The 26,775-nt window shown below is 45.0% G+C and overlaps 1 protein-coding gene across 5 annotated transcripts in view; it reads right to left on the reverse strand.

Annotated features, from left to right (window-relative positions):
- The window catches only part of TASOR (transcription activation suppressor), a 140,976-nt gene that overhangs the window by 96,809 nt on the left and 17,392 nt on the right, over positions 1-26,775 (reverse strand). For all 5 annotated transcript variants that reach the window (XR_008844930.1, XM_056524397.1, XM_056524396.1 and 2 more), the window contains exons 4-6: positions 21,260-21,332; positions 3,489-3,580; positions 249-401 (exon numbers count right to left, since the gene is read on the reverse strand). Coding sequence is in view for 4 of the 5 variants with exons in the window: in XM_056524397.1 (XP_056380372.1) it covers positions 249-401; positions 3,489-3,580; positions 21,260-21,332 (318 nt within the window). In the remaining variant the exon portion in view is untranslated. The remainder of the gene's footprint in view (positions 1-248; positions 402-3,488; positions 3,581-21,259; positions 21,333-26,775) is intronic.

The raw sequence follows: 26,775 nt of genomic DNA on the forward strand, positions 1-26,775 counted from the left end.
TAAAAGTTCAATGAAAAATTACTATGGTGCATCACAGTGCACAATTTATTTTGAATTTGGCTCCTAAATACCTTAGCAGAGGCACAATAGTCATGCCACACAACTGTGCATTAGGAGATGAAGCATCCTCCTCCATCTCGATAGCACCTGCCTCCAGCACAAGACCCAGCGTAATGTGATTCTAAGGCACTATGAACACTTTTGAATCTCACATATGTATACACACACACAGACACACTAACAGGTACCTGAGTACGTTCAAATGCCCTGTAAGACAGCAAAGCTGTAACTGCATTCATGTTCTTTAACACGTGGCACTCATGTTTAGGCGCGGGATCCAGAACATTGCCAAAAGATTCCTGGTTAATCCTAAAGTTATCATAAACAGCTTTCATTTTTCCCTTTGTATAAAAAAAAAAAAAAAAAAAAAAAAAAAGATTATAGATTTATTAATATAAAATCAGATAACCAGATTACATTTTCACCATACATATGAATTCCAGAGTGTCATATCAGTTTTACAGCAAACCAAATTTGATTACCCAAAATGTAAGAACTTAGCCATTTATAACAATAAACCCCATAAAGACGACCTGTGGTCTGTTCGAACAGATTGAATTTTTTTTATTTTTTATAATTTGTAGCCTTGGGTGTCCTAATTCCCATGGTGTTTCCACTTTTTTTTTATACATGGTCTTCATTTTTAGTATGAAATATATTGAAAAACACACACCGGATACAAATCTCTATTTACTATATTTTCCTATATTTCTTTGAGGACTGTTTATTATTATATAATTAAATTGTATAATTTTTCCCTACACTAATAAATTTGTAGCCTCAGGCGTCCATATTATAATGTTTTTTCCACTTTCTTGCACTCAACTCCCAAGAGCAAGGATTTTGCTAGAGATTTAGATGCCTTTCTTACCTTTCACTGAATTGTGAGAATGGTGGGAACTTTATTGCAAAATGGTGTGAGAATGATAGGCTCAGGGGGTATTAGAAACGTTGATACACCCACCATCCCAATTACCCACGCCCCCACCATTCCATTTTTATAAGCCTAGCAGCCACCCCTTTTGAAATAAAGTTCCTGTCCTTCTGACAGTTCAGTAAAAAAGGAAGCATAACAAGAATTAAAACTACAAAGCTAAAAACTTTTTTTTTTTGGGTCTAACCGCAGGTCCATTTCAATGACCAATATATATTTAGTTTTATCCAATACATGTTGTGAAATGTAGTTGGGAGAATGTGCACCACTGCTTTCAAAACAAAACAAATTACATAGAAACAAAGAAGATTGCTGCAATTGACCATCTGGTCAATCTAGTTGACCCCCTATATTTCTTTTATTTTTTTATCTTAGGACAAATATATGTAAATCCCAAGCAGGCTTACCTTCACTTACTCTGGATTTGCCAACTACATTTACTGGTAGTTTGTTCCGAACTTCTACTACTCTTTCAGTAAAATTATATTTTATGAGACTGATCTTCCCCCAATAAGCCTAGGATTGTGCCCCCTAGTTCTTCTATTTAGTTTTTTATTAAAGCGTTACTGTCAATTAAACTTTTGACATGTCAATTAGACACTCTTGAGACCAGCTGCCATCTTATGTTATTAGTGGGGAAGTGGTCAGCACAGCGCTCCACTTCCCGGCCAGCAAAGAGATTCTACTGTTTCCCCCCCTCGTTGGCAGGATTGCTCTGCAGGTAGTTTGCCCTCTTGTAGGTAGGAATTCCCTTCAGGTGGCTTGCTGTCCCCCACATATAGGTAGGACACCTCCACGTAGTTTGCCCGGTAGGTCTCTTTCCACCCTGTAAGTAGGATGGCCCTGTGAGACACTTTCTTTCAGATTTCATCCTGTCTGTGGCCATGCTGTGTAAAAACGTTTCTCTGCTCTACTCCCCTGTGCCGACTCACTTCCACGTCCATATCATAGCGTCCTATGTGATGAGCATGTGACGATACACATCACATTGCTTCCTCCATAGCATTACAGTGTGCAGGCAGAGGCAAAGTTATATGTATGGTCCCATGCTCCTTCATATGACACCATGATATGGAGAGGGAAACCATTCTGCGCACAGTTGAATAAGGGAGCAGAGCTACAGCTTTACAGAATGGGGCCGCAGACAGTGAGAATAAATATTTATATATATATATATATATATATATATATATATATATATATATATATATATATATATATATATATATATATATATATATATATATATATATTTATTTGAATTCACATTGCATTTTCTATCCCCCCTATCTTTTTAGTTTTTTACTTGGCCAGCACTCTGCTCCTCCCCCTCAGCCCAGCCCTTTATAAATTTGTCAGGAAGCTGAATAGGGCCCCATACTTCCTGGCAGTCTCAGTCTCTGACTGGGAGCACATGGTGAGTGAGCTTTTACATCTGTTGACACTGGTGGTGGGGTGCTGTGCGGCATAAATTGCTGCCGCGGTGCTGTGTCTGTGGTGAGGTGCGGACCTGGGACTGGTTTGAGTGGCATTGGTGCTGCTCTGCCAGTGGGTCGTTCACCCCTGTGGGCACTGGTGTTGCAGCGGTGGTGGTCGCCGATCAGTGCTACGCCATTTTATGCTAGGGACCCGCTACTTACAGGTGGCCATGACGTGGCTAGCGGGCTTGCACTTCATGATCATAAAGTACACTAATGACCTGTTAGTTTAATGTGGATGTGTGACCAGGTCTGTTCTCTCTATTTGAATTGATAATAACTCTCTCTATATATATCCATCTCAAAATCGCTTATATAAAAGGGATAAGTCTAAGCAATCTCCAGAACGGAGACCTGGCTCTTTGTGCTTCAAAAAGTGTGTGTGCAGTCAACTTGTATTCTATTAAATTTCTGATAAAAAGGAAATACCCAAATACAGTACAGCACTCTGCTATAAGTGAATTTCGGCTGGATAACACCTTAAAAAAAGAAGAAGAAAAAAAGAACGTCTAATAGATTCCAATATGGCCAATAAGTAATAGATGCCACTTTATGCTATTCCTCACCAGCCTCCAGGTTAATACATCTGGAAGTTCGAGTGATGTAACTGTGTTATATGAACATTTATTAATGGGACAACTTTGAGCAAACTGTCTGCTAAACAGCAGCTGCTGCCACGTGGTTTTACAGCCAATTCTGTGGCTCTTTAGCATTTCCTATTACTGTATATAGCACCCCTCCCCCCCCCCCACCTTAGCAACCTGCAACAGTATTAGGAACCGTTAAGAGCCTCGTAAGTGGCTCTAGAGCCGGAGGGCATCAGCTATTCTTTGAGCCAAGCTGGGCCACCATATATCAGCCCGCCCCAGGGGAGATTGCGCCATTCAGCTCCAGTAGAGCGGGCAGTATAGGTGATATGGCAGTATACCTCAGAAGTACACCTTCAAAGGAAAGCTCAAATGTGAGGTGAACATATCTTTTACGCAGTATATAAAAAAAGATAAAATGAACTTTACCTTTATTACTTTAAATATGAAAACACACCCAGTTGCTCCTCCATCTAAAGGATTGGTCTGCAATAAATCAGCAAACTTAGACAGATACACACCTGTAAGAGAAAAAACAAACTAACTATAGTCACAAAAATCCATGCAAATCCTTTTTCCACTTTACCTACAATATTTCTTGACCAGGAAAAGACAGTCAAGAATGGCATTTAATTCACACACATCCATCAAGATGTAGGTCAAATTAATATATTTAAACCAAAATCTGGATTTCATAGTATGTTGTAAGGCCTTTGCAACAAAGGTGCATATATATGACAAAAAAGCTATTGTTGAAGTTTTAAATGCTTCTTCAAACATGTTTTGTGTGTTTTGCATAAATCTACGAGTTAAAGCCATAAAAACAACCTTTGGGGGAGATCACATTATTGTTTGTATTTCACACAGATAACATATGTCTAACTTTCTAAAACAGAAGGTATAAAGCAGCTTTTAACATCTCTTTATGAATGTTTTGTATTTTTAATAATAGCATGTTCATTTGAGATAAAATCAGCCATTATTAGTCTGGCTAATGCTATGTTAAGGACACCTTTGCACATTCACAGAGAATGCAGCTACTAAAAACAGGTTGGTAAATGCCTGTTGTTTCTGTTCAGAATCATCTCCATGTAAAAGGACTTTGCATGTTCATCCGGTTCTCTTCGGCTCAGAGCTGGAATTTGGGAGCCTTCATTCTCAGCAGTGGTCAGGTAGTTTTTCAGCTGTGTGCACTGCAACTATTACATTCCACAAGAATATTTAAGTGTCACCCTCTACTTCTGAAACCAGCACTGATGACTGCTGCTCAGAACAAGCCAGTTCATGATTACAGTGGTCCCTCAACATACGATGGTAATTTGTTCCAAACGACCCATCGTTTGTCGAATCCATCGTATGTTGAGGGATTCGTGCAATGTAAAAAGTGCATTCAATATTCACCTGTCCCCGCCGCTCTGGACCGCGTCCTCACCGCTCCCGATGCTGTCCCGCTGCTCCGGCGTCTTCTTCGGGATCCTCCGGGTTCTTCCGCATCTTCTCCGGTGTCTGGGCCTCGCTTTCTGGTGACATTACTACGTTGCTGTGCCGGGACGGCGTGCGCAGCGACATAACGCCGGAAAGAGGCCCAGACCCCGGAGAAGATGCAGAAGACGCTGGAGGATCGCGAAGTGGACCCGGAGCAGCAGGGATAGGTAAGTGAACCTGTCCGGGATGCTTAAACTGCTATCCGACAGCAGCTTAAGCATTTTGCTCTGTCGGATAGCAGTTAATGCGATGGCCCCAACATATAAAAGCATTGTATGTCGATGCTGACATAGACATGCGATGGCCTCTGAGAAGCCATCATATGTAGATTTGATCATATGTTGGGGCCATCACATGTCGGGGGGTTACTGTATAGTCCCACAATGTCACCGAAGGTCACACACACTGGTAAAAAGACTTATGATTGCGAGCTCTTTAAAGGGGTACTCCGCTGCTAGGCATCTTATCCCCTATCCAAATGAGGCACATGTATTATATTGGCATGCTCTGGGTTTATCATACTGGGTACACAGCATGTTGGTGGGAAATTTAAATTTTCTTTCATTTTTATTTTCCTTTTATTTCTGCAACTGTCAGGCCTCAAAAGCGCACAGTGCTCTCTTCTCCCTGAGCCATCGTACTTTTAGGTAACCATTTAGGACTACACAAAATGTTCCAAGAAAGATAAAGCAGAGTACAGTGACCCCCCGACTTATGATGGCCCCGACATATGATCATTTCAACATATGATGGCCTCTCAGAGACCATCGTATGTTGAAGGCAGCATCGACATATGATGCTGCTGTGTGTCGGGGCCATCATACAAACAGCTATCTGACAGAGCTGACAACTTCAGCAACTGACAGATAGTTGTTTAATGTGCCCCGTTCTGCCTCCTGTTACTCACATGCTGTCCAGGCTTCCACTGTGAGCTCCGTGTAAGCCCCGCCCCCCAGTGCAGCCATAGCCAATAGCCTGGAGCATCTTGCTGCAGGCATCCAATGAGCAGCTGGCTGCCCTCCCCTTCCTTTCCTATAGAGCTGTAGTCGGCAGGATCATAATGGAGGACATTCTGTCCCCCCCTGAAGGTATTTAAAGAACTGTACAGTACTGTATGCGATGTCACACATCACATACAATACATATACACACTATACACCCCATACATCAATGTTTCCCTATCAGTGTGCCTCCAGCTGTTGCAAAACTATAACTCCCAGCATGCCCAGACAGTCAATGGCTGTACATGCACGCTGGGAGTTGTAGTTGTGCAAAGCTGGAGGCACCCTGGTTTGTTAAACACTCCCCATACACTCCACATACAATGGTCATCCCAGAACCAATTAGCAGTTTCCCATAGAGATATGGATTCAACATACAATGGTTCCAAGGCCCCAGAACCAATTACCATTTTTACATAGACATATGATGGTTTCAACATATGATGGTTCTCCTGGAACCAATTAATATCATATGTTGAGGGACCACTGTATAGGGCTTGGGGCGAGCACAAGTTTTACTTTTGGCATGCTCTGGGTTCATCATTGTAGGTACAGAGATGGCATATCAGTAGGATTTTTTTTATTTTTTTTTTCCCACACACTGCACTGTATCCATTCCTGAAAAACAAATTCATGAAACGTTTGTGCAGTCAAAATGGGCCCTTCACCAGTATCTGCATTCCTCAGGGTGTGTGGGTCTGTAACAATGTCAATGTGTTTTTTTTCTCCCTCTGAATTTATGTAATTGTTAGGTCTTCATCAAGATAATACTAAGGCCTTAAAGGGGTACTCTGGTGGAAAACCATTTTTTTATTTTATTTTTTTATATCAACTGGCTCCAGAAAAGTTCAACAGATTTGTAAATTACTTTTATTGAAAAATCTTAGGGGGACATGTATCAATGTTGGTGTTGGTAGAAGTTTTTTGTACATCATTTTGGTTAGTCTAAATTTGGTGCAAAAATTTACCATACTTGTGCAAGGCACATGATAAATTTCGTGCAAAGTTCTAAATTTCCACACAGTTTATTTGTACACCTGATCTACACCTCACAGGAAAAGTGGACAGGGATTTTACTCTGTCGCTTTGAGGTTCGAATTCCATTGAGGTTTTTTGTCCACCAGCAAAAACATCAGAAAAACTGTCACAGCTTTTTCTTGCATTTTTGCTGGTGTGTTGAAAATTTTTTTTTACCCTTTGGCGATTTTTTTCACTGCCTTCAGGTACCACTCTGTTTGTCAGATGCTGAGTGCCTGGCCCACAGAGTATAAGGACGTAATGAGTGATGCATAGTATATACATATACTGGGTGCAGAGCATCACTACTTACCTCCGCCGACTGTATACTATACAGGGGTGCATAGTGTACCGATGTATACTATACAGGAGCCCAGCAAGGAAAGAGTTAACCCACGCTGCAGCTGAGCAGTTCTGGGTTAAGTCTTTGTGCACTATCCTGTATATACACCCATCTATAGATGACTGTATAAACAGGATACAGTAGGCAGACGTCCACAATTTGGGGCTCCGTTACACTGCAGTATGGGCGCACTCCCCAGTGCGTATCTCAGATACGTGAATTTGGAGGACTACATCCAATTCGGTGGAATGCGACAATGACCAGTGGTTTTTTAATGTCAATAAAAGGGTTAATGAGGGCTGTGGGGAAGTGTTTTTTTAAATAAATATTTTTCTTCAATGTGTCGTGTTTTTTTTAGAATTGAATTTTCAGGCTTAATAGTGGAAGCCATCTTGTAGACGGAATTCATTACTAAACTGAGGCTTAGTGTTAGCCACAAACCAGCAAGTGCTAACCCCTAATTATTACCCCGGTACCCACTGCCACAGGGGCGCCGGGAAGAGCTGGTACATTAACAGGCCCGGAGCGTCAAAAATGGTGCTCCTGGGCCTAAGTGGTAACAGGCTGGCATTATTTAGGCTGGGGAGGGCCAGTAACAATGGTCCTCACCCACCCTGGTAACATCGGGCTGTTGCTGCTTAGTTGGTATCTGGCTGATACTGAAAATATGGGGAACCCTATGCGTTTTTTTATTTAATTTATTAAAAAAAAAAAAACGCATAGGGTTCCCCGTATTTTCATTCTCAGCTAGATACCAAGCAAGCAGCAACAGCCTGACGTTACCAGTGTGGACGAGGACCATTGTTACTGGCCCTCCCCAGCCTAAATAACGCCAGCCTGTTACCACCTAGGCCCAGGAGCACCATTTTTGACGTTCCGGGACTGTTGGTACCGGCTCTTCCTGGCACCCCCTGTGGCGGAGGGTACAAGGGTAATAATTAGGGGTTAACCCTAGCTGTTTTGGTGCTAACGCTAAGCCCCAGCTTAGTAAAGGATTCCGTCTACAAGATGGCCTGAAAATTAAATTATAAAAAACACGACACAGAGAACAAAATTTTATTTAAAAAAATAATAAAAAAAACACGCCCCCACCACCCTCGTTAACCCTTTTATTGATTAAAAAAAAAATGCTGGTCATCGTCGCAGTCAACCGAATCTGACGTAGTCCTGTCCATGATGGGAGTCTGTCCATGATGGGAGTAGTAGTCCTAACAGTCCCAATAGAGTCCCGCAGCCGGGGGATGTGCAGGAGCCAGCCTTCAGCACTGAGGTACTACAACTACTCCCATCATGGCACAGATTCTGTCCCATGATCGGAGTAGTTGTAGTATTGTATTGCAGTGCTGAGGGCTGTCTCCTGGATCGTCTAGCATCCGACACTTTTCTACGTGTCCTTGCTACCACTCGTAGATTTGTAGTCAATTTTTGCAAAAAAGAAAAAAAATAAGCGCAATTGTGCAAAAAAAAAAAAAAAAGGTTGTTTGTGCAAAGGATACATACCAGTCCACTGGATTAAGTGGTGTACAGTACACCAAACAGGTTACAACTTAAGAAACTAATCCACCCAAAAAAATGCAGCACAAAGGCAAAGGAAGGCGCAATTGCGCAAAATTTTTAGATGTGAAAAGTAGTCTAAAGGGAATGATAATACATGTCCCCTTTAATCCTTCTAGTACTTATCAGCTGCTGTATGCTACAGAGGAAGTTATATAGTTATTTTCTGTCTGACCACAGCGCTCTCTGCTGACACCTCTTTCTATGTCAGCAAATCCCCATAGCAAATCTCTCCTGCTCCAGACAGTGCCAGAGGTGTCAGCAGAGAGCACTGTGGCCAGACAAAAAGAACGACTCAACTTCCTCCATAGTACACAGCAGCTGATAAGTACTGGAAGGATTAAGATTTTTGAATAGAAGTAATTTACAAATCTGTTTAACTTTCTAGCACCAGTTGATTTGAAAAAAAAAAGAAGAAAAGGGATTTTTGTCTTACCGTAAAATCCTTCTCTCGGAGGATCCATTGGGGGGACACAGACCTTGGGGGTGTATGCTGTTGTTGCTAGGAGACTTGACACTAAAGGAAACCAAAAAAGTCGGCTCCTCCCAGCAGGATATACCCGCCTACAGAGCCTGAGGTAATCCGTTTAGTCCCCAAGCAGTAGGAGAGGACCAAGAGGCAGAAACTAAGACCAGTCCGAGGCAACCAGAACAAAAAATTAACTGAACACACCCTCTGCCAGGCAACCAAAAACTGGACCACCAAAGAAAGGGCGGGAGCTGTGTCCCCCAATAGATCCTCCGAGAAAAGGATTTTACGGCAAGACAAAAATCCCTTTTTCTCTATCGGCTCCATTGGGGGACACAGACCTTGGGACGTACCAAAGCAGTCCCTTGGGTGGGTACAGAAAACAATCAAGGGGCAGGCTGGCCACCGCCGCCTGCAACACCTTATGGCCCATACTAGCATCAGCGGATGCAAAGGTATGAACCTGGTAGAATTTAGTAATAGTGTGCAAGGACGACCAGGTAAAGCCGCCTTACAGACTGAGGCTGAAGCCCTGTTATGGAGAGCCCAGGAAGCTCCGACAGAACGCGTGGAGTGAGCTGAAACCCTGAAAGGAGGGGGCTTCCCCCTGCAACGGTAAGCTTATGAAATGGCAGACCTGATCCGCTGCAAAATGGTCGCCTTCATGGTGCGAATCACCTGTGTTGAGAAGCCACGGGCCCTTAGTACCGCGGTCTCAACCGCCACGCCATCAAATGCGACAGTAAATTGGGGTGGCACAGGGAACCCTGAGAGAGATGGTTTGGACGAAGCGGAAGGTGCAGCGGAAAGTCGTCCAGCAGCCGGACTACGTCAGTGTATCACGCCCTCCGCGGGCAATCTGGAGCCACGAAAATGGCGGGAATGCCCTCCACTTTGAGCTTCCTCAGGACCCTGGGAAGGAGGGGAAGAGGAGGGAAAAGATAAGGTAGGACGAACCCCGACCAAGGAATCACCAGCGCGTCCGCTGCCAGAGGCCGGGGGTCCTGCGACTTCGACACAAAGAGGGGAACTGTCTGGTTGTGGCGGAATGCAAAGAGGTCCACATCTGGAGTTCCCCAGAGGTAGCAGTGAATTGCCGAGATAGATGGAACACTAAGTTCTGAGAAGAATCCATGAAACCTCGGCCATCGCCTACAAGCTGCGAGTGCCGCCCTGGCGATTGATGTACACCACCGCAGTACAGTTGTCCGACTGGACCCAAACTGGGCGGCCCTGGAGAAGGATCTCCCAATGTAACAGGCAAAGGTAGACTGCCCTCAGTTCCAAGATGTTGATCGGGAAGAGTGTCTCTCTGGGAGACCAAAGGCCCTGGACTGTCCGGTCTCGGAAAACAACCCCCCCCCCCAACTCGAAAGGCTGGCAGCCGTCGTGACCACCAGCCAATGGAGGGGCAGGAAGGAGCGCCCCTGAAGAAGTAGGGGGGAGCGGAGCCACCACAGAAGGGAGTGGCGAGATGTCCAAGGAAGTACAATCTTGTGATCGAGGAACAAGGGAGACTTGTCCCACCGGGATAGAATCGCGAGTTGAAGGGGTTGAAAATGAAACTGAGCGAAGGAAAGGCCTGCATGGCTGCCCCCATCCGACCCAGGACTTTCATGCAAAAGTGAAAGGACACAGGGGAGGGGTTCCTGAGAATACGAACCCCCGACAGAAGGGTCACCCGTTTGCCCGGCAGGAGGTGCACCTGGGCGGACTGGGTGTCGAACTAAAGTCCCAGAAAAACCAAAGACTGAGTGGGGTGGGGGATAGGACGGACTTGTCCTGATTGACTAACCAACCGAAGCGAGACAGAGCCTGAAGAGTGAGGATGAGACTCTCTAGATTCTGGTCTCTGGACGGAGCCTTTATCAGAAGGTCGTCCAAGTAAGGGAAGTTGGTGAATGCCATCGGAGCTGTGACCAGGCCGAGGGGGAGAGTCACAAACTGAAAATGACCCTCCGGAACAGAAAAGCGGAGGAATCGCTGGTGTCCTGGAAAAAATCGGAACATTGAGGTAGGCGTCCCTGATGTCCATTGAGGAAAGAAGCTCCCCCTGATCCATGGTCGCCACGACCGAACGGAGAGACTCCAAGCGGAAGTGACGCAGGAGGAGATGCCGGTTGAGGAGCTTTAGATCCAAGATGGGGCATACTCAGCCCACTTTCTTGGTTAGTACAAAGAGGTTGGTATAAAAACCTCGAAAGCGTTCCTTGGGAGGAACCGGGACAATGACCCCCTGAAAGAGGAGGGACTGAAGCACACCCCGAAAGGCCTTTGCCAGAGAGGGAGACCGTGGGGCTCAAGAAAGGAAAATAACGATCCATTGGAAGAGAGGCAAACTCGATCCGGTAACCGTTGGATACCACATCTCTGACCCAGGAGTCCTGCACAAGCGTGGTCCAGACATCCTGGAAAAGCAACAGACGACTTCCCACCCGAGAAAAATCCGCGGGTGGGGGCGCCCCTTCAGGCAGAGATGGGTTTGCGGGTGCCCGTCTTGGCCGCAAAGCGGCCCGAGCGGTTATCTGATTTCCAGGATGGGTGAGACTTGAAGTGAGCCTTCTTGTCCCGAGAAGGCGCCTACCTGGCCCCTTTTGTGACCCCGAAGGTCCGAAAGGAGGTAGATTTACAGCAGGAAGTAGTACTGCGGGCCTTATTTTGAGGTAATAAGGAACTCTTCCCTCCCGTGGCTTCCGAGATGATCGTATCAAGGCGCTTACCAAAAAGCCTAGATCCAGTAAATGGAAGTTCAGTGAGAGATGTTTTAGAGGCTGCGTCCGCATCACAGGCTTTGACCCACGCGGATCTACGGAGAGCCACTAGATTACCCTTGGCAAAAGCAGCACAGCGGGCCGACTGCATGGAAGCAGAACATAGAAAATCTCCCGCTTTAGAAAGTAGGAGAATTAAGTCGGCCAGTTCTTCCGAGGAAGCCCCAGAAGAAAAGCCCTAACGGAGTCGGGAACACAGATCGCAAGGGCCTTGGAAACCCAGGGATATCCAAAAGCAGGGAGAAGAGATGAACCCGCCACCTCAAGGCAATTTTTGCCAAGGGCATCGGCAGGGTAGTAGTCTTAGATAGGCGGGAAACTGGTGGGTTCACCGTAGGAGGTGAGGTCCACCGGCAATGAGGTCCTTAGCGAAGGGATAATGCGCTTGAACCTACTCTGTTTCTTGAAATCTCTTGTCAGAATGCCTCCAGGCAGACTCCAGCAAGGCTTCAAATTCAGCATGGGAGCTAAACATCTTGGGTGCCGGACGGGCACGATGAAAGGAAACTTCTGGGACACCGTCCGAAGTTCCTGGGTCCTCTAGGTGAAAGGTCTCTCTTATGGCCGAAACCAATGAGTTCACCGTGTTATCATGTCTGTGCGGTCTTCTGAATCAGAGGCAGAAGCAGAAGCCTCATCAACTAGTTCTCCAGGAAAGTGGGAACAGGTGGAGGCCGCTTTAGAAGAAGGAGACACTGACCTGGTGCGCCGTTCAGGGGACCCAGAATGGCGACTCGGGGAGCGTCTTCTAAAAGAGCGACGCTTGCAGGAAGATGTAGCAGAGGGGCGATGCCCATGAATGGAGCGCCTACGTCTGTACAAAGACTCCGGAGAGGAGTCAGAGGAATGACCCCTATTACGCCTGTGAGAGCGTTTAACATAGGGTGAGGGAGAGAGTGTCTCTTGAGGAACGGTGTAAGGAGGACCCTTTCAAGGCAGTCACCATGGAACGGGAGACCTGCGCCAAGTCAGAGACAGAGAGAGGGAAGACACCCATATTGGAGGGGCAGCAGAGCCCACTGGGTCTGGGGGAACATCCTGAGTAGGAATACCTGGGGGGTCAGGCGGTGCAGTGGGAACAGGTGGGTTCAACAGACTCAGGCATTTTAGAGTTGCAGCCCTTGCCAGAATAGTAGGTGACCAGGACCCCAGGTACCTGCTTAGAGGGTGGAACAGTTCTGGGCTCGGACATGAGTAAAATAAAACAAATAGTCTCATCAGCGTCCGTGTCCCCCACCAGACAGCTGCTGTGAGAGAGAAGCAGGGGCAGCAGGACCAATGAGAAGAGAGGGGTCGGGTTAGACTGGGGCGCCTCCGATTGGACCAAAAGCTCCCCTGCCTGTTCCCATTGGCTGTAGTGATTTCGCGCCTCTGCACTCACAGGGCGCAGACCCCGCCAAGAGAGGAACGATGTCGGCGTCGAAAGCGCTGCTGGCAGCTTACTGCCGAGAAAGTGAACTGTGCCCCGAACGGCCAGAGCACAGGAAATAGGCAGAGTGAGACTGTAGCCGCGGCTGCAGAAGAAAATACAGAACTGCCAACGTTAAAACACTGGTGTCCAGAGAGGAGCTAACAGTCCTACACCACTGACCACCAGCCCCCCCAGTTCCCCAATAAAGTAATAGGAAACCCCTGCCTAGATAGTAAGAGAGGAGGAAGAGCAGAGCCACCTCAGAAATGCACACATTAGCTGATAATAAAGAGGAGTGGGACTAAAACCGGGGGTCTCCAGAGGTAGCAAGTCCCCAACCTGTAAGAAAAAGGAGGGGGGGGGGGGGAATACTCACCTTAGTCAGAAGAACTTACCTAATGAAGTCTTCTGATGAAGTCTTCAGTCAGCTTTTAATCACCTACATCATGCCAGGCAGTAAAAAGAGAGACGAGCAGGGAAAAGTGGGGGACCCGGACCCATGAGGTACAACCCCAGGCGCTGACCGTTGGCAAGAGGGGGTTGACAGTACATCCACGATGTCTGTGCCCCCTCAATCACAAATGGGGAAACAGTGAACGCTAAAGTCCCCACCTGAAAACAGGAAAATAAGAGGAAATAAGAAACTAAACGTCCCTAATCTAGAAAAATAAAAAAAAGTTAGACCAGGTCTGGGGAGAACTCCAAACCAGTGTCCATCTCCTGCAGACACTAAGCTTAAACTGATTACCTCAGGCTCTGTAGGCGGGTATATCCTGCTGGGAGGAGCCGACTTTTTTGGTTTCCTTAGTGTCAAGTCTCCTAGCAACAACAGCATACACCCCCAAGGTCTGTGTCCCCCAATGGAGCCGATCGAGAAAAAGAAATTTCTTTAAATGCAAATAGAGCTCTGATAGGGGAGGCCATTTCTCCTTTTCCTCCATGTGAAAAAAGGAAACAGTATTTTAGAGCTACAAATGTTATACTAAATGCTCACTGCACCCGTTACATTACTTGAGGGGCATAGTTTCAAAATTGGGATCACTTTCCTGATTTTTTTTATTTTTATGTTGATTTACACTACAACCCTCGGTCTTTGCAGTGTAAAGTCCCAAATAGGCACAGTGCTCGAACTCCTGAGCCAGCATTTTAGTGATGAAGAATTTCATTTTCACACCCACTATTTAAAAAAAAAATTGATCAAACACTTGGGTGGTGTAAGTGTTCCCAATGAAACTGGGTGAAGGGAATGGCTTCCATGGCCTCCACCATCCGACCCAGGACTTCCATGCAGAACCGAAGGGAGACGAACAGTACAACGGAGAAGACGAACGACTGCTGACAGAGCGCAGCGCTTGTCCAGCGGGAGCCAAACCCGGGCAGTTGCAGTGTCGAACGGAGTCCCAAGAAGATCAGGGACTGGGTGGGAGTCAGGATGTCCCGTTTTGGCTGGGGGGGGGGGGGGATCAACCAGAAAAAGTCCAATGTCTGTAGAGTGAGAAAACGACACTCCTGATTCTGGTCCTGGTTGGAGCCTTGATCAGGTGGTCGTCCAGGTAAAGGATCACGGACACACCCTGGGCTCGAAGGACAGCGATCGCTGCCGCCAGGACCTTTGTGAAGACCCTTGGGGCTGTGGCCAAGCCGAAAGGAAGAGTCACAAACTGAAAATCACCCTCCAAAACGGCAAAATCGGAGATACCACTGATGAGCCAGAAAAAATCTGTATGTGAAGATACGCGTCCCAGATATCCACCGATGAAAGGAACTCTCCCTAATCCATGGATGCCACCACAGAACAGAGAGACTCCACATGGAAATGACGCAGGAGCAGGTGGCGGTTGAGGAGCTTCAGATCCAGGATACGGCAGACGGACCCCCTTTCTTGGGAACAACGAAAAGATTCGAGTAGAACCCCGAAAAAAAATAAAATAAAAATCGCTCCTTGGGAGGAACTGGGAGTATCACGAAGTGCAACCCGAAAGGCCGCTGCCAAGAAAGAACAACAAAGGTCTGGATCGGGACGGGGCGTCCCTTCAGGCGGAGGGAGGCTTACGGGTGCCCGGCTGTAAAGCGGCCTGATCGATTATCCGACTTCCAGGAAGTGCATTCCTTGAAGGAAGGAGCCTTCCTATCTTGTGAGGGCACTGGCCTGGGTACCCGACCCAGGCCAAAAGGACAATGACTTTCGTCGGGAACCGGTACGGCAGGACTTGTTCTGCGGTAATAAGGAGCTCTTACCTCCAGAAGCCTCAGAGATAATCTCGTGCAGGCATTTTTCGAAGAGCCGGGTCCCGGAGAAAGGAAGTTCCGATAGAGACTTCTTAGAAGCGGCATTGGCATCCCAAGCCTTCAGCGACAAATCGCCACCAGGTTACCTGTAGCAAAAGCCGTACAATGGGCGGACTGCAAGGAAGCAGAGCACAAATAGTCTCCAGCTTTGGAGAGTTGAAGTGCAAGATTCGCCAGATCTTCCGAAGGGGCCCCAGACAAATTGCCCTGGCGTAGTTGAGAAGTCCAAAACAGACAGGGCTTTGGACACCCAAGCAGAAGCAAAAGCAAGAAGCAAGGATGAACCCACCACTTCAAAAGGCGAACTTGGCCAGATTCTCGATCTTATTGTCTGCCAGATCCTTAACCTGTTGGGGGATGGAGGGTGTACCTGTATGCCCTTTGCCCACTCCCTTTCTATAAGGCGGGGCCACGCCGCCATAGCGGATCGGGCCTGGCCTCTAACAACGGCCAGGACCCGTGGCTAATAGCGCGGCAGTGAAAGAGAAAGAAGAAAAGTTAAGATCATTTATCCCCTTCCCTAATAAAAGTTTGATTCCCCCCCTTTTGCCATTTAAAAAAAAAAAAACTGTAAATAAAAACATTGTGATATCGCCGCGTGCGGAAATGTCCAAATTATAAAAATATATCGCACGGTCAATGGCGTACGCGCAAAAAAATTCCAAAGTCCATAATAGCGTATTTTTGGTCACTTTTTATATCATGGAAAAATGAATAAAAAGCTATCAAAAAGTCTGATCAATACAAAAATGGTACCGCTAAAAACTTCAGATCACTACGCAAAAAGTGAGCCCTCATACAACCCCATATGCGGAAAAATAAAAAAAATTAACTTATAGGGGTCAAAAGATGACATTTTTAAAGGGTACCTCTCATCAAATAAGCTTTTGATATATTTTAGATTAATGAATGTTGAATAACTTTCCAATAGCATGTTAATGAAAAATATGCTTCTTTCTATTGTATTTTTCGCGATCAGTCCCGTCAGCAAGCATTTCTGACTCATGCTGGAGTCCTAAACACTCAGAGCTGCCAGTCTGCTTTGTTCACAGCCAAAAAGGCTGTGAACAAAGCAGGCTGGCAGCTCTGAGTGTTCTCCTTTGTGAACAAAGCAGACTGGCAGCTCGTAGTGTTTAGGACTCCAGCATGAGTCTGAAATGCTTGCTGCCAGGACTGGTAGGGAGACCCCTAGTGGTCATTTCTTCAAAGTGGAAAATTAAATAGAAAGAAGCATATTTTTTAATAACATGCAATTGTAAAGTTATTCTGCATACATTAATCTATAATATATAAAAAGTTTTTTTGATGAGAGGTACCCTTTAAAACGTATACATTTTCCTGCATGTAGTTATGATTTTTTCCAGAAACCTATATAAGTAGGGTATCATTTTAATCGTATGGACCTTCAGAATAAAGAGTAGGTGTCATTTTTTCCGAAATATGTACTGCGTAGAAACGGAAGCCCCCAAGAATTACAAAATGTTTTTTGTTCAGTTTTGTCGCACAATGATTTTTTTAACCGTTTCGCCGTAGATTTTTGGGTAAAATGTCTGATGTCATTACAAAGAATTGGTGGCGCAAAAAATAAGCCATCATATGGATTTTTAGGTTCAAAATTGAAAGGGTTATGATTTTTAAAAGGTAAGGAGGAAAAAATGAAATGTGCAAAAACGGAAAAACCCTCCGTCCCCAAGGGGTTAAAGGAGGCCGCAACTGCTAATGGTAGCGTAGTCGATTTTGACAGACTGGAAAATGGAGGATCCACCGCAGGCGACTGTCTATTTCGCAATAAAGTCCTGGGGAAATGGAAATTGCGCCTGAACCTTCTTAGTCCCTTGGAAGCGTTTGTCTGGATTCTTCCATGCCCCTCCCAGTAAGCTGTCAAATTCAGCATGAGAGCTGGATACCTTAGGAGGGCGACGGGAGTGGTGGACGGAAACTTCTAGAGCTGGGTCCGAAGTTCCGGGGTCCTCTAGGTGAAAAGTGTCCCTGATGGCTGACACCAAGCTGTCCACCATGTTGGACACGCTAGTTCGGACCTCTGGATCAGAGGCAGAACCAGATGCCTCATCCTCCAACGCACCAGGAGAATTGGAGCAGGTGGAAGCAGCCTTAGATGACGGCAAGGCGGACCTGGCACGTAGAGAAGGAGAACTTGTACGGTGACCTGGAGAGCCGGGGTGCAGGGAAGGAGGAGCGAGATCCATGGGGAGAGCGCCTGTCTTGAGCTTGGGATTCCGATGAAGAGCCAGAGGATAACAACTTATGGCGCTTGTGAGATCACCCAAAAGGAGGATCATGGGAGAGGTAACGAGCCTCCCTGGAGGGCGGGCACAAGGAAGATCGATCCAAAGCAGTAACAACGGAACAGGAAACCAGCGCCAGGCGGGAAATTTACTGGGATAGGGAGGAAACCCATTCTGGGGGGGGGGGGGGGGGAGCAGAAGGGCTGGACCCACATACAGAGGTGTTACAGGAGCCAGCCCGGCCCTCATTGGAGGAAAGAAGGAGGAGGCAGTCAGGCATGACCCCTGCAGCACGCTCACCGCACTAATAGGAGGACAATGACCCCCAGTGTGTGCACTGAAAACGATAGGCCGGCTAGAAGAGTGTGGGAGACCCGCCGAAATGCTCGGCCAACAGTGAGTGTGCGTTGCTAAAGGCCGCAAGTGGGCAGCAGCAGCCACAGCCTCAATTTACATCACCCCCGCCACTCAGGCAGCCACGTTCGCGGCGACCGAAAATGAAAGTAAACTGCCAGCCGAGTACTATTTGCACAGCCGCAGGCAGAGAACAGCGAACAGAGGCTGAATGGGAGCGCTGGTCAGTGCACCGCCGCTGCACCGTATGGGAGACTGCAGAGCTGCGGGAGAGATGTGTTTGCTCTGACAACAAAAAGTATCCCCCCCTAAAAAATTAAGTAAAAAGTAAAGTGGAGAACTTCAGACCTGTGTATGCCTCCTACGGACACTAAGCTAAAACTGATTAGCTCTGTCTGTAGGCGGGTATATCCTGCCAGGAGGGGCAGACTTTCTTTTTGTTGCCTAATGTCAGCAGCATATACCCACATTCTCTGTGTTCTCCAATGGAGCCTACCAAAAAAAAAAAAATACTCAAATCAAAAGGAGACCTCAAAACACACTAGGTGCTCCTTCATGTCTGAGGCCTATGGTTGACTCAAGTGGCGCACATATGGCATATTCTAAAAACTGCAGCATTAATGCAATAAATATTGAGTTGCATTTCTGTCAATATCTGCCATGTTATGGAGAAAGTTTGATAAAAACTGGAATACCTGCAGTGAAAATTGTGATTTTGACTTTTCTCCCCCACTTCGCTGCTATTCCTGTGAAACACCTACAAGTACATCCGGACATGCTAAGGGGTTGTAGTTTTGCCACAGATGGAGGGCCACAGTTTGGAGACCAATGTTAAAGATACGGATAAGACTGTTTGTGTACCAGACAACAGGTGCTCCATATAGGAGTAGAGAATGTTGCAAACAAACTAACACTGCCAAGGAGGACAATAATGCGACTTTCGTAGTAATGGCAAGAACTCCACATACCAAGACAGGGTATACAGCATAAACAATTACTCAACCTAAGAGGGTAATGGGACCAACTTCATAGCAGTCGCTCCGCAACGCAGGCAAGAATATCCTGAATAATTCCATTACTTTGCCTTTGGAATAGGGTAATGAGCCCAACTACATCAGATGCTCTGCATAGCAGGAGAGGGTACCATGCATAAAACAGTTATTACACCTCTGTGAAGGTTGATGTGTCCTTCTGCATAGCAATGTGAGGAGTTTCATATGGCAGGAGTGGAAGGATATCCTGCAAAACGCAATTATTCTGCCTCTGGGAAGGGGAGAGACAGGCAGCATAATGGCAGGAACTCCGTGTATAGCAGTTATGAGGATCATGCAAAACACATTACTCTACCTATGTGAGGGGCAATATGAGTGGAGAATGGTAACCCTGTCAGTGAGATGTAGCCATAGATTTGATAAAATGGAAGGAAACCCTGACAAAGAAGGGGAGAGGGGACCTGGGGAAGTGTGTTTATACTTGCCTCTCCAAAAGTCCAGTTGAATCACTCCTGAGTGTAGCTCCCTTGAGGTACTGAAAGCAGATGTTGATCCCCTGGCTTGAACTGTACTCACTTGTCAGGGGGACACAGGGCCACCCTTTCTGTAAGCTTGCACTATTATTGTGGTACTGCCATTTCAGACTGTGGCAGAAGTGTCCCCCAACGAAAAAGGCAAGAAAAAATGTTTGCCTGTTTCATGTGGTTTTGCAGGGGTTCAAGTTAAAGGGGACCGACAGCTACTTGGCACTGAAGACAATTAACATTTTGAGAACATCTATTGCATCTGTGCTTTTTTTAAAAGAGTGGAAGAGAAGTACTGATATTTATATTTTATGCTTAAAATGTACCCGTCGGATCCAACAAAATTTTTTTTTTTTTTTTAAATATAATCACTCAATACCGAATCCTGACAATGTACATCTAATTTTTATGTGTCTAGCGCCTTTATTTTTTTATTACACTTTTAATTTAGCTCACTAGTCCGAATTCCTCTCAAAGGGAGGGGGCGTGGCTTCACTGTACAGGTCTCTGCCCCCTCCCTCCGTATGCTGTCTGCTCACATCTTCCCTAGCATTGGCAAAACTACAACTCCCAGCTTGTCCTCACTGACAGTAGTGGGACACAAGCTGACAGTGGGAGGATTTTTCCTCCAGCTGTGAGCCCTGCGCTCACAGCTGTCAATCAAGGAAGTGTCTCCATGGACACAGCAGGTTTTTAACTGGCTTTTTCAGTATGAAATACTGAAAATTTTCTAATGAAAGCAAATGCAAAACCTATTGCTTTTGAATGCTTACCAACATAGCAAAAGTTTTTTTTTTGTGTGACATTGCCCATTTAAATTCTCGTTCACTTAAAGAGAACCTGAAAGCTTAGGGCACCCTGAGTCTAAAGTTGTTTTTTTAATTAATTAGTTCCCTCCACCCTATTCCCAAGATATGAATGTTTTTGTACCCACCTGATGGTCAGTGAATTCATCAGATGGGCATACTCTTCATAACAATACTGTGTGCTGATGCTGCAGTGATTTTGCATAAGAGGCTTGCTAGAGTCAACTGTGTTATCTCAGGCAGCAGGACACTAAGAGATCTCTCATACCATTCTGCAAGTGTTAAGGATGATGGAGAAAGTAGTACCAGCAGAATCCTTTGCTCTTCAGATCCCTCATATTTCCCAGAGACAAGCAAATGAGCTCTGTACTGCCAGGACTTTTAGGGCATATATAGTGCTACGTTTTTGTTATTGCGTATTTTCGTACTCATTGAAGAAGTCAATGGGTATCAGAATCAGCTGTATATTTTGCTAACCTTTGACTTCAATGGGTAGGAAAATATGCAGAAGCAAATATGCAGCAAAATATGGCACATGTGACTCTACCCTTATACTACAAAGCATTCTCTGGTGATTTGAAGAGCAAAGAATTCTGCAGGTAACCCTCCATCACCACCTACACTTGCAAGATCGTATGAGAGATCTCATACCATCCTGCTGCCTAAGATCCCACAGCCAACTCCAGTACGCCCTTCATGCAGGTTACAGCACCTCACTACAGCATCTGTGCACAGTAGTTTAATGAAGGATACACCCATCTGACAGGTAGTCAGATGGGGCACAAATTTTTTTTCTCGGGAATAGAGAGGCGAATAAAATAAAAACACAGAGTGAGGGCACCCTAATCTTTCAGGGGGAATTTACAGGTCCTCTTTAAATCATCAGGTTTACTTATTCTTGATATCATATATAACAGTTAAAATTTTTAAGTACTTACCCATTGAGGGCTTGCCAAGTGTGGTTAATTTGGAGTTTCCAACAAGTAACCCTTTCTCGCTTATACTATGCACCTAGAATTAAAAAGGCATGACTGTAAGATAGTTTATAAGGCATTATGTTAAGGAAAAGGGTAAAACTACACATCAAAACTGCAACATAATACCACAGACTGCTGTTCTGCCTCAATTTCACCACCACAAACCCACTGGTATAGGCTGGGAGTGCAGGTGATGCTGATGACAATGGTACTTCCCGCTTGCTGATCTGTGGCTTCTTTCTTCCAATATCCTTCTATTTTCTGTTATTCAAATGAGGAAGCTTGGTGCATACGGGGCATTCCCAAGCCCCAGTCACTACTTGCCGGCATCCTTAGAGTGAACTCCCTCTTCCCCTCTGCCCATTCTCCTCCGCCTCTGTGAAATTTCTCTTGCTAACAGATTTCACTGCATATCTCCTTTGCCAGTGGCTGTGCAATTGCCGCCAATGGTCGATATGAAGTAAAATCATCTCCTCACGATATATTTCACAGGGAAGGAGGGTGTTTGCTATGAGGATGCAGACTGGACATCGGTGTGCTCTTGATGCTCTGGAACGCTCCACATGCACCAAGGTAGCTCATTTGCATTTGAACAAAAAGAAGAACAACAAAAGAAAGGCCACGGATCATCAAAAAGTATGTACTATTGTCATCAGCATCACTCGCACTACAAGTTTATGTGGATGACAGATTCCCTTTAATAAATAGGGATAACATGGAACACTGTTGACTTTCATTTTAGAAGTAGGCTTTATCTTCTCCAAGACTTCCTGCTTCTATATGAACTTGAACTATGAGAGGTAAAGGGGATAAACCTGTACTTAAAAGAAGTAGTCTACTGCAGACTATTCCCACTCCGTTGTGCCCGGGCTGAATAAAAAATAAAATAAAAAAAAGCTAGAAAACAGCTGATCAGTCCTCCAGTCCGGTCTTCATCCTTTTTGTGATGATCCGTACACAGGAAGAAGGATGAAGACAGGACCGGACCAGAGGACAGATCAGCTGTAGTGGTGGGGGGGATTGCAGGAAGGAAATTATTATTATTATTTATTTATTTTTTTCAGCCTGAGCCCAATGGAGTGGGAATAGTCTGCAGTAGACTACTACTTTAAGGTGAACAGCACAAAACATCTCTGTACACAACTGGGGTGAGCATTTATTATGCCTGGTACTGGTGTAAGCTGCCAAAAAGTCAGAATTTTTGCCCAAGCACCTGCTTTGCATCTTTTGGAAATCTCTGCCATGCTCCCTGAGAGGGCAGTGTTTATGATCAGGGGGCAGAGTATTGCCAAGGGGTGTGGTTCCCCTGCACATGTGAATAGCAGTGGAAATCTATATCAGCTTAGAGCCGGCAAACATTTCTGTGACTGCTGCCTGGGCAGCCTCACTTGCTTCTGGATTTAGCAAGCACTGGCTGGGGGTTTCATTTTAGAGCAGTTTTTCTAAATCCCCAATGTCAACCACAGCCAGAGTTCCGCCGCAGCTGCCGGGGCCACGATCACGCCTGTACCGGCAGCTTTAACCCTATAGATGCCGTGATCAATCCTGAACACGGCATTTATGGTGTTAACATGGGGAGCGCGCTCCCCCTGTTCACCAACGGCGGCACCACAATGCAATTTCAGATCGTCGTTTGTTGCTATGGCAGCAGCAGGTCAGATCATGACCTCCTGTCTGGCTGCTACGGAAGCCTGTGAGATCCAGCCACAGGTGGATCGCACAGGCTGTACTGTGTGCAGCTGATCGGGTCATACTGTGCTGCAGTACAAATGTATTGCAGCATAGCATAACCAGTAAAAACAAGAAAAAAAATAAAAAATACAAATAAAAAACATAGAAGCCCTGTATTATCACCAAAAAAGATCAAAAACACAAATCATATACATAATAGGTATTGCCATGACATGTACTATAAAACTATAACGTAAATTATCCCGTATGGTGAACACCGTAAAAATAAAGAATTTTTTTGCTACTTTTGGTACAAATGGCAGAATAAATAAAGATCAAAAGGTAGCACTTATCGCAAAAATGATACCAATGAAAAGTACAGCTCATCCCGCAAAAAATATGTCAGAAAAAGAATTTTGCTCAGAAAAGGAAAAAATATAGAAAGCTATATAAAATGGGTATAGTCATAATCGTACTGACCCACAGAATAAATATAACAACATCCTTTTTACCGCACAGTACATCCAAAAATTTTTTTTTATAATATATGAATATGCCTCTGTGCAATCAGTTAAACAGGCACTGTGCAATCAGTTAAACATGTCTCAGACCTTGCAATGCCTGTTTAACTGATTGCACAGAGGCATATTCACAGTGTAGGGTTCATCCCAATGAGGTCACCTTACCATGGTGGGATGGTCCAAACTATTTGGCCACCAAATTGTGAGCTAAGAACCTCACTTTTTCATTTTTTGCATTATACCTATTTAGCATTTCACGTTTTATCTATATCTTTGTGCTAGCAGTGTGCTGCTGTATTCCCCTGTATTTGTATATTCAGCCTAGCAGCGTGCCCCTCTATGCCAGGTCCATGCAGTAGCTTTTTTTGGTTTCAGTATGTGTATATATACACACACGCAATATAAATAATATTATATATATATATATATATATATATATATATATATATATATATATATATATATATATATATATATATATATATATATATATATATATATATATATATATATATATATATATATATATACACACATATACACACACACACACACACACACACATATACACACACACACACACGACAGAGCCATTTTTCTTTTTTTTCCCACTTATGATTTTTAGGAGAGAAGGAAAAAACATTTTACACTTTCAATTTTACGCCTACAAACCCATTTTTTCGCAACTAATTTGACTTTGTAATACCACTCATTTCACCACAAAATCTACCACAAAACCAGAAAAAAAATATTCGTGGGGCAAAATTTAAGAAAAAAAAACATTTTGTAAGTTTCTGATTCTACGTAGTGCACTTTTCGGTAAAAAGGACACCTTATCTGTATTCTGTAGGTCCATACGGTCGCAAGGATACCTAATTTATAGTTAATCTACTAAAAAATAAATAAATAAACAAACAATTGTACTACATTGTCATCTCCTGACCCCTTTAACTTTTCTTCATACTGGGATGTATAGGAAAAATCGGATAGGGGATGAGATATCTAGGGGCAGAGTACCCCTTTAAAAACTTTTATTAGGGAAGGGGTGAATTCCCATTTATAAAAAAAATTTTTATTTTTTTTTACACCAGTTTTTAGTCCATATAGGAGACTATTACATGCAATCTTCTGATTGCATAGACTGTTCAATGCTATGCCATAGCATAGCATTGATCAGTGTTATTAGCGCTCTGCTGCTCCTGCCTGGATCTCATGCATGGAGCAGCAGATCGCCGATCGGACGGAGGTAGATAGGGACAATCCCCTGTCAGCTGTTCGGGACACCGCCATTTGACCATGGCGGTCCCGAACAGCCCGACTGAGCTGCCGGGACACATTTACATTTGTTTTAGTCTAAGGGGTTAATGCCAGGCATCACCGCTATCGGTGATGTCCGGCATTAGACACGGGTCCCGGTGGCAGACTGCTCCTGAGCGCACATCATAGAAGAGGAGCGGGACGTGGGCATACAGGTACGCCCTCCGTCCCAAACAGGTTAAAATCATCCTCTAACCCCTATAACTTATTTTTACATTTACATGTGCCTTGATCTCTAGTTTTTATCGGTACTATGTTTTGATGGGGCTTTCTGGTCGCTTTTTATAAATTTTAGGCTATACAAAGTGATCAAAAATATGCAATTTTGTACTTTATTTTTACGTATACGCCATTGACCTTGCAGTTTATTTAACATTATATTTTTCATAGTACTGACATTTACGCATGCAGTGATATCGCGTCCGTGTTTACTTTTTTAAAAATGTTTATTTTTTTATGCGGGAAAAAAAAGGGTTAATTCCCATTTATTAACTTTTTTTTCACTATTTTACACTATTTAAGTTCAATGCTATGCCATAGTATAGCATCAGTGTTATCAGTGCTCAATTGCTCCAGGCTGCTGAGGCTTCCTGGAGCATCGAGCCACCGATCACACAGCGAGGAGGCAGGTATGGGCCCTCCTGCCATCCTCCCAGCTGATCAGAACACCGTGGTTTTACTGCAGCGGTCCCGATCAGCTCCAAGTTTTTTTCTTTTTTTTTTTAGTTTAGATGCCCTGCGTCCTTAAGGAGTTAATAGGAAGAAGACAGCCTCCAAGGGAAACATAAGAATTGCACCCTCGAATCCAAGAGTCCAATCCTTTTTCTTCTGGTTGGCCAGAATACACAATATAGTCAGTAGGACTATAATAATAATTTCGCAAAAGCAATCGAAATGCGATTTTTGTAATATAGCAATATGGGCCCCCGGGACAGTGATTATCTGCTCAGGTCGGCTCCCTTGTGCTGATGCAGGTAGGGGCCAGCCAGAGAAGGTAAAAACAAAAGTAATTACTAAAACTCAGTGTATCCCAACCAGGGTGCCTCCAGTTGTTGCAAAACTACAACTCCCAGCATGCATGGACCGGCAAAAGCTGTCCGGGCATGCTGGTAGTTTTAGTTTCACAACAGCTGAAAGCACCCTGGTAGAAAAACACTGAGTTGAGTAAAAGGGCGCAGGGGGAGAAAAATAAAAAAATAAAAACCTTCTTCTCACCTACTCCGGTCCCTGCCGATGCAGTTTCCCTCCATGCTGTCCGGTGTCTCCTCTCTTCACCATTCAACTAGTAGGACCTTTCCCTTTTCAGCCAATCACTGGCCGCAGCGGTGTCACTGATGGAGAAAGGTCTTTTTCGGCAGCAAACACACTAGGTTTCCCAGATCCCACGGAAGATTTGAATAATGTACGGGAAACCCAGTGAATTGCGGCAGTACAAAATGTGGCAGGGGAGGGGGAGAATGTGGCAGGAGGAGGAAGGAATGTGACATAAGGGGAAAATGTGATGGGAGAATGTGACGGGGAGGGGGGGGGGGGGGCGGGCGGAAGAGATAGAAATTAAATGGGGGAGATATGAAATGGGCGGTGGGCATAAAATGGGTGGATAGTTGTAAAATGGAGGAGATTGGACATGAAATGTCTGGATTTCACCATTTATCACATCGCATCGCAATATTTAGGCCCATAATCGCAATCGCACATTTTCCCCATATCGTGCAGCCCTAATAGTCAACCATGCTGCCAAAAATTAGTTCAGTTACTTCTCTACTCTGTATTTAGGCCTTTACTATTAGACAGCAATACCTTTAACCCCTTAGGGACCAAGCCCATTTTCACCTTAAGGACCCGGCCATTTTTTGCACATCTGACCACTGTCACTTTAAAGGAGTAGTCCAGTGGTGACCCAGTGGTGAACAACTTATCCCCTATCCTAAGGATAGGGGATTAAGTTTTAGATAGCGGGGGGTCCGA

This window comes from Hyla sarda, chromosome 6 (assembly GCF_029499605.1).
Source record: "Hyla sarda isolate aHylSar1 chromosome 6, aHylSar1.hap1, whole genome shotgun sequence".
Lineage (NCBI taxonomy): Eukaryota > Metazoa > Chordata > Amphibia > Anura > Hylidae > Hyla > Hyla sarda.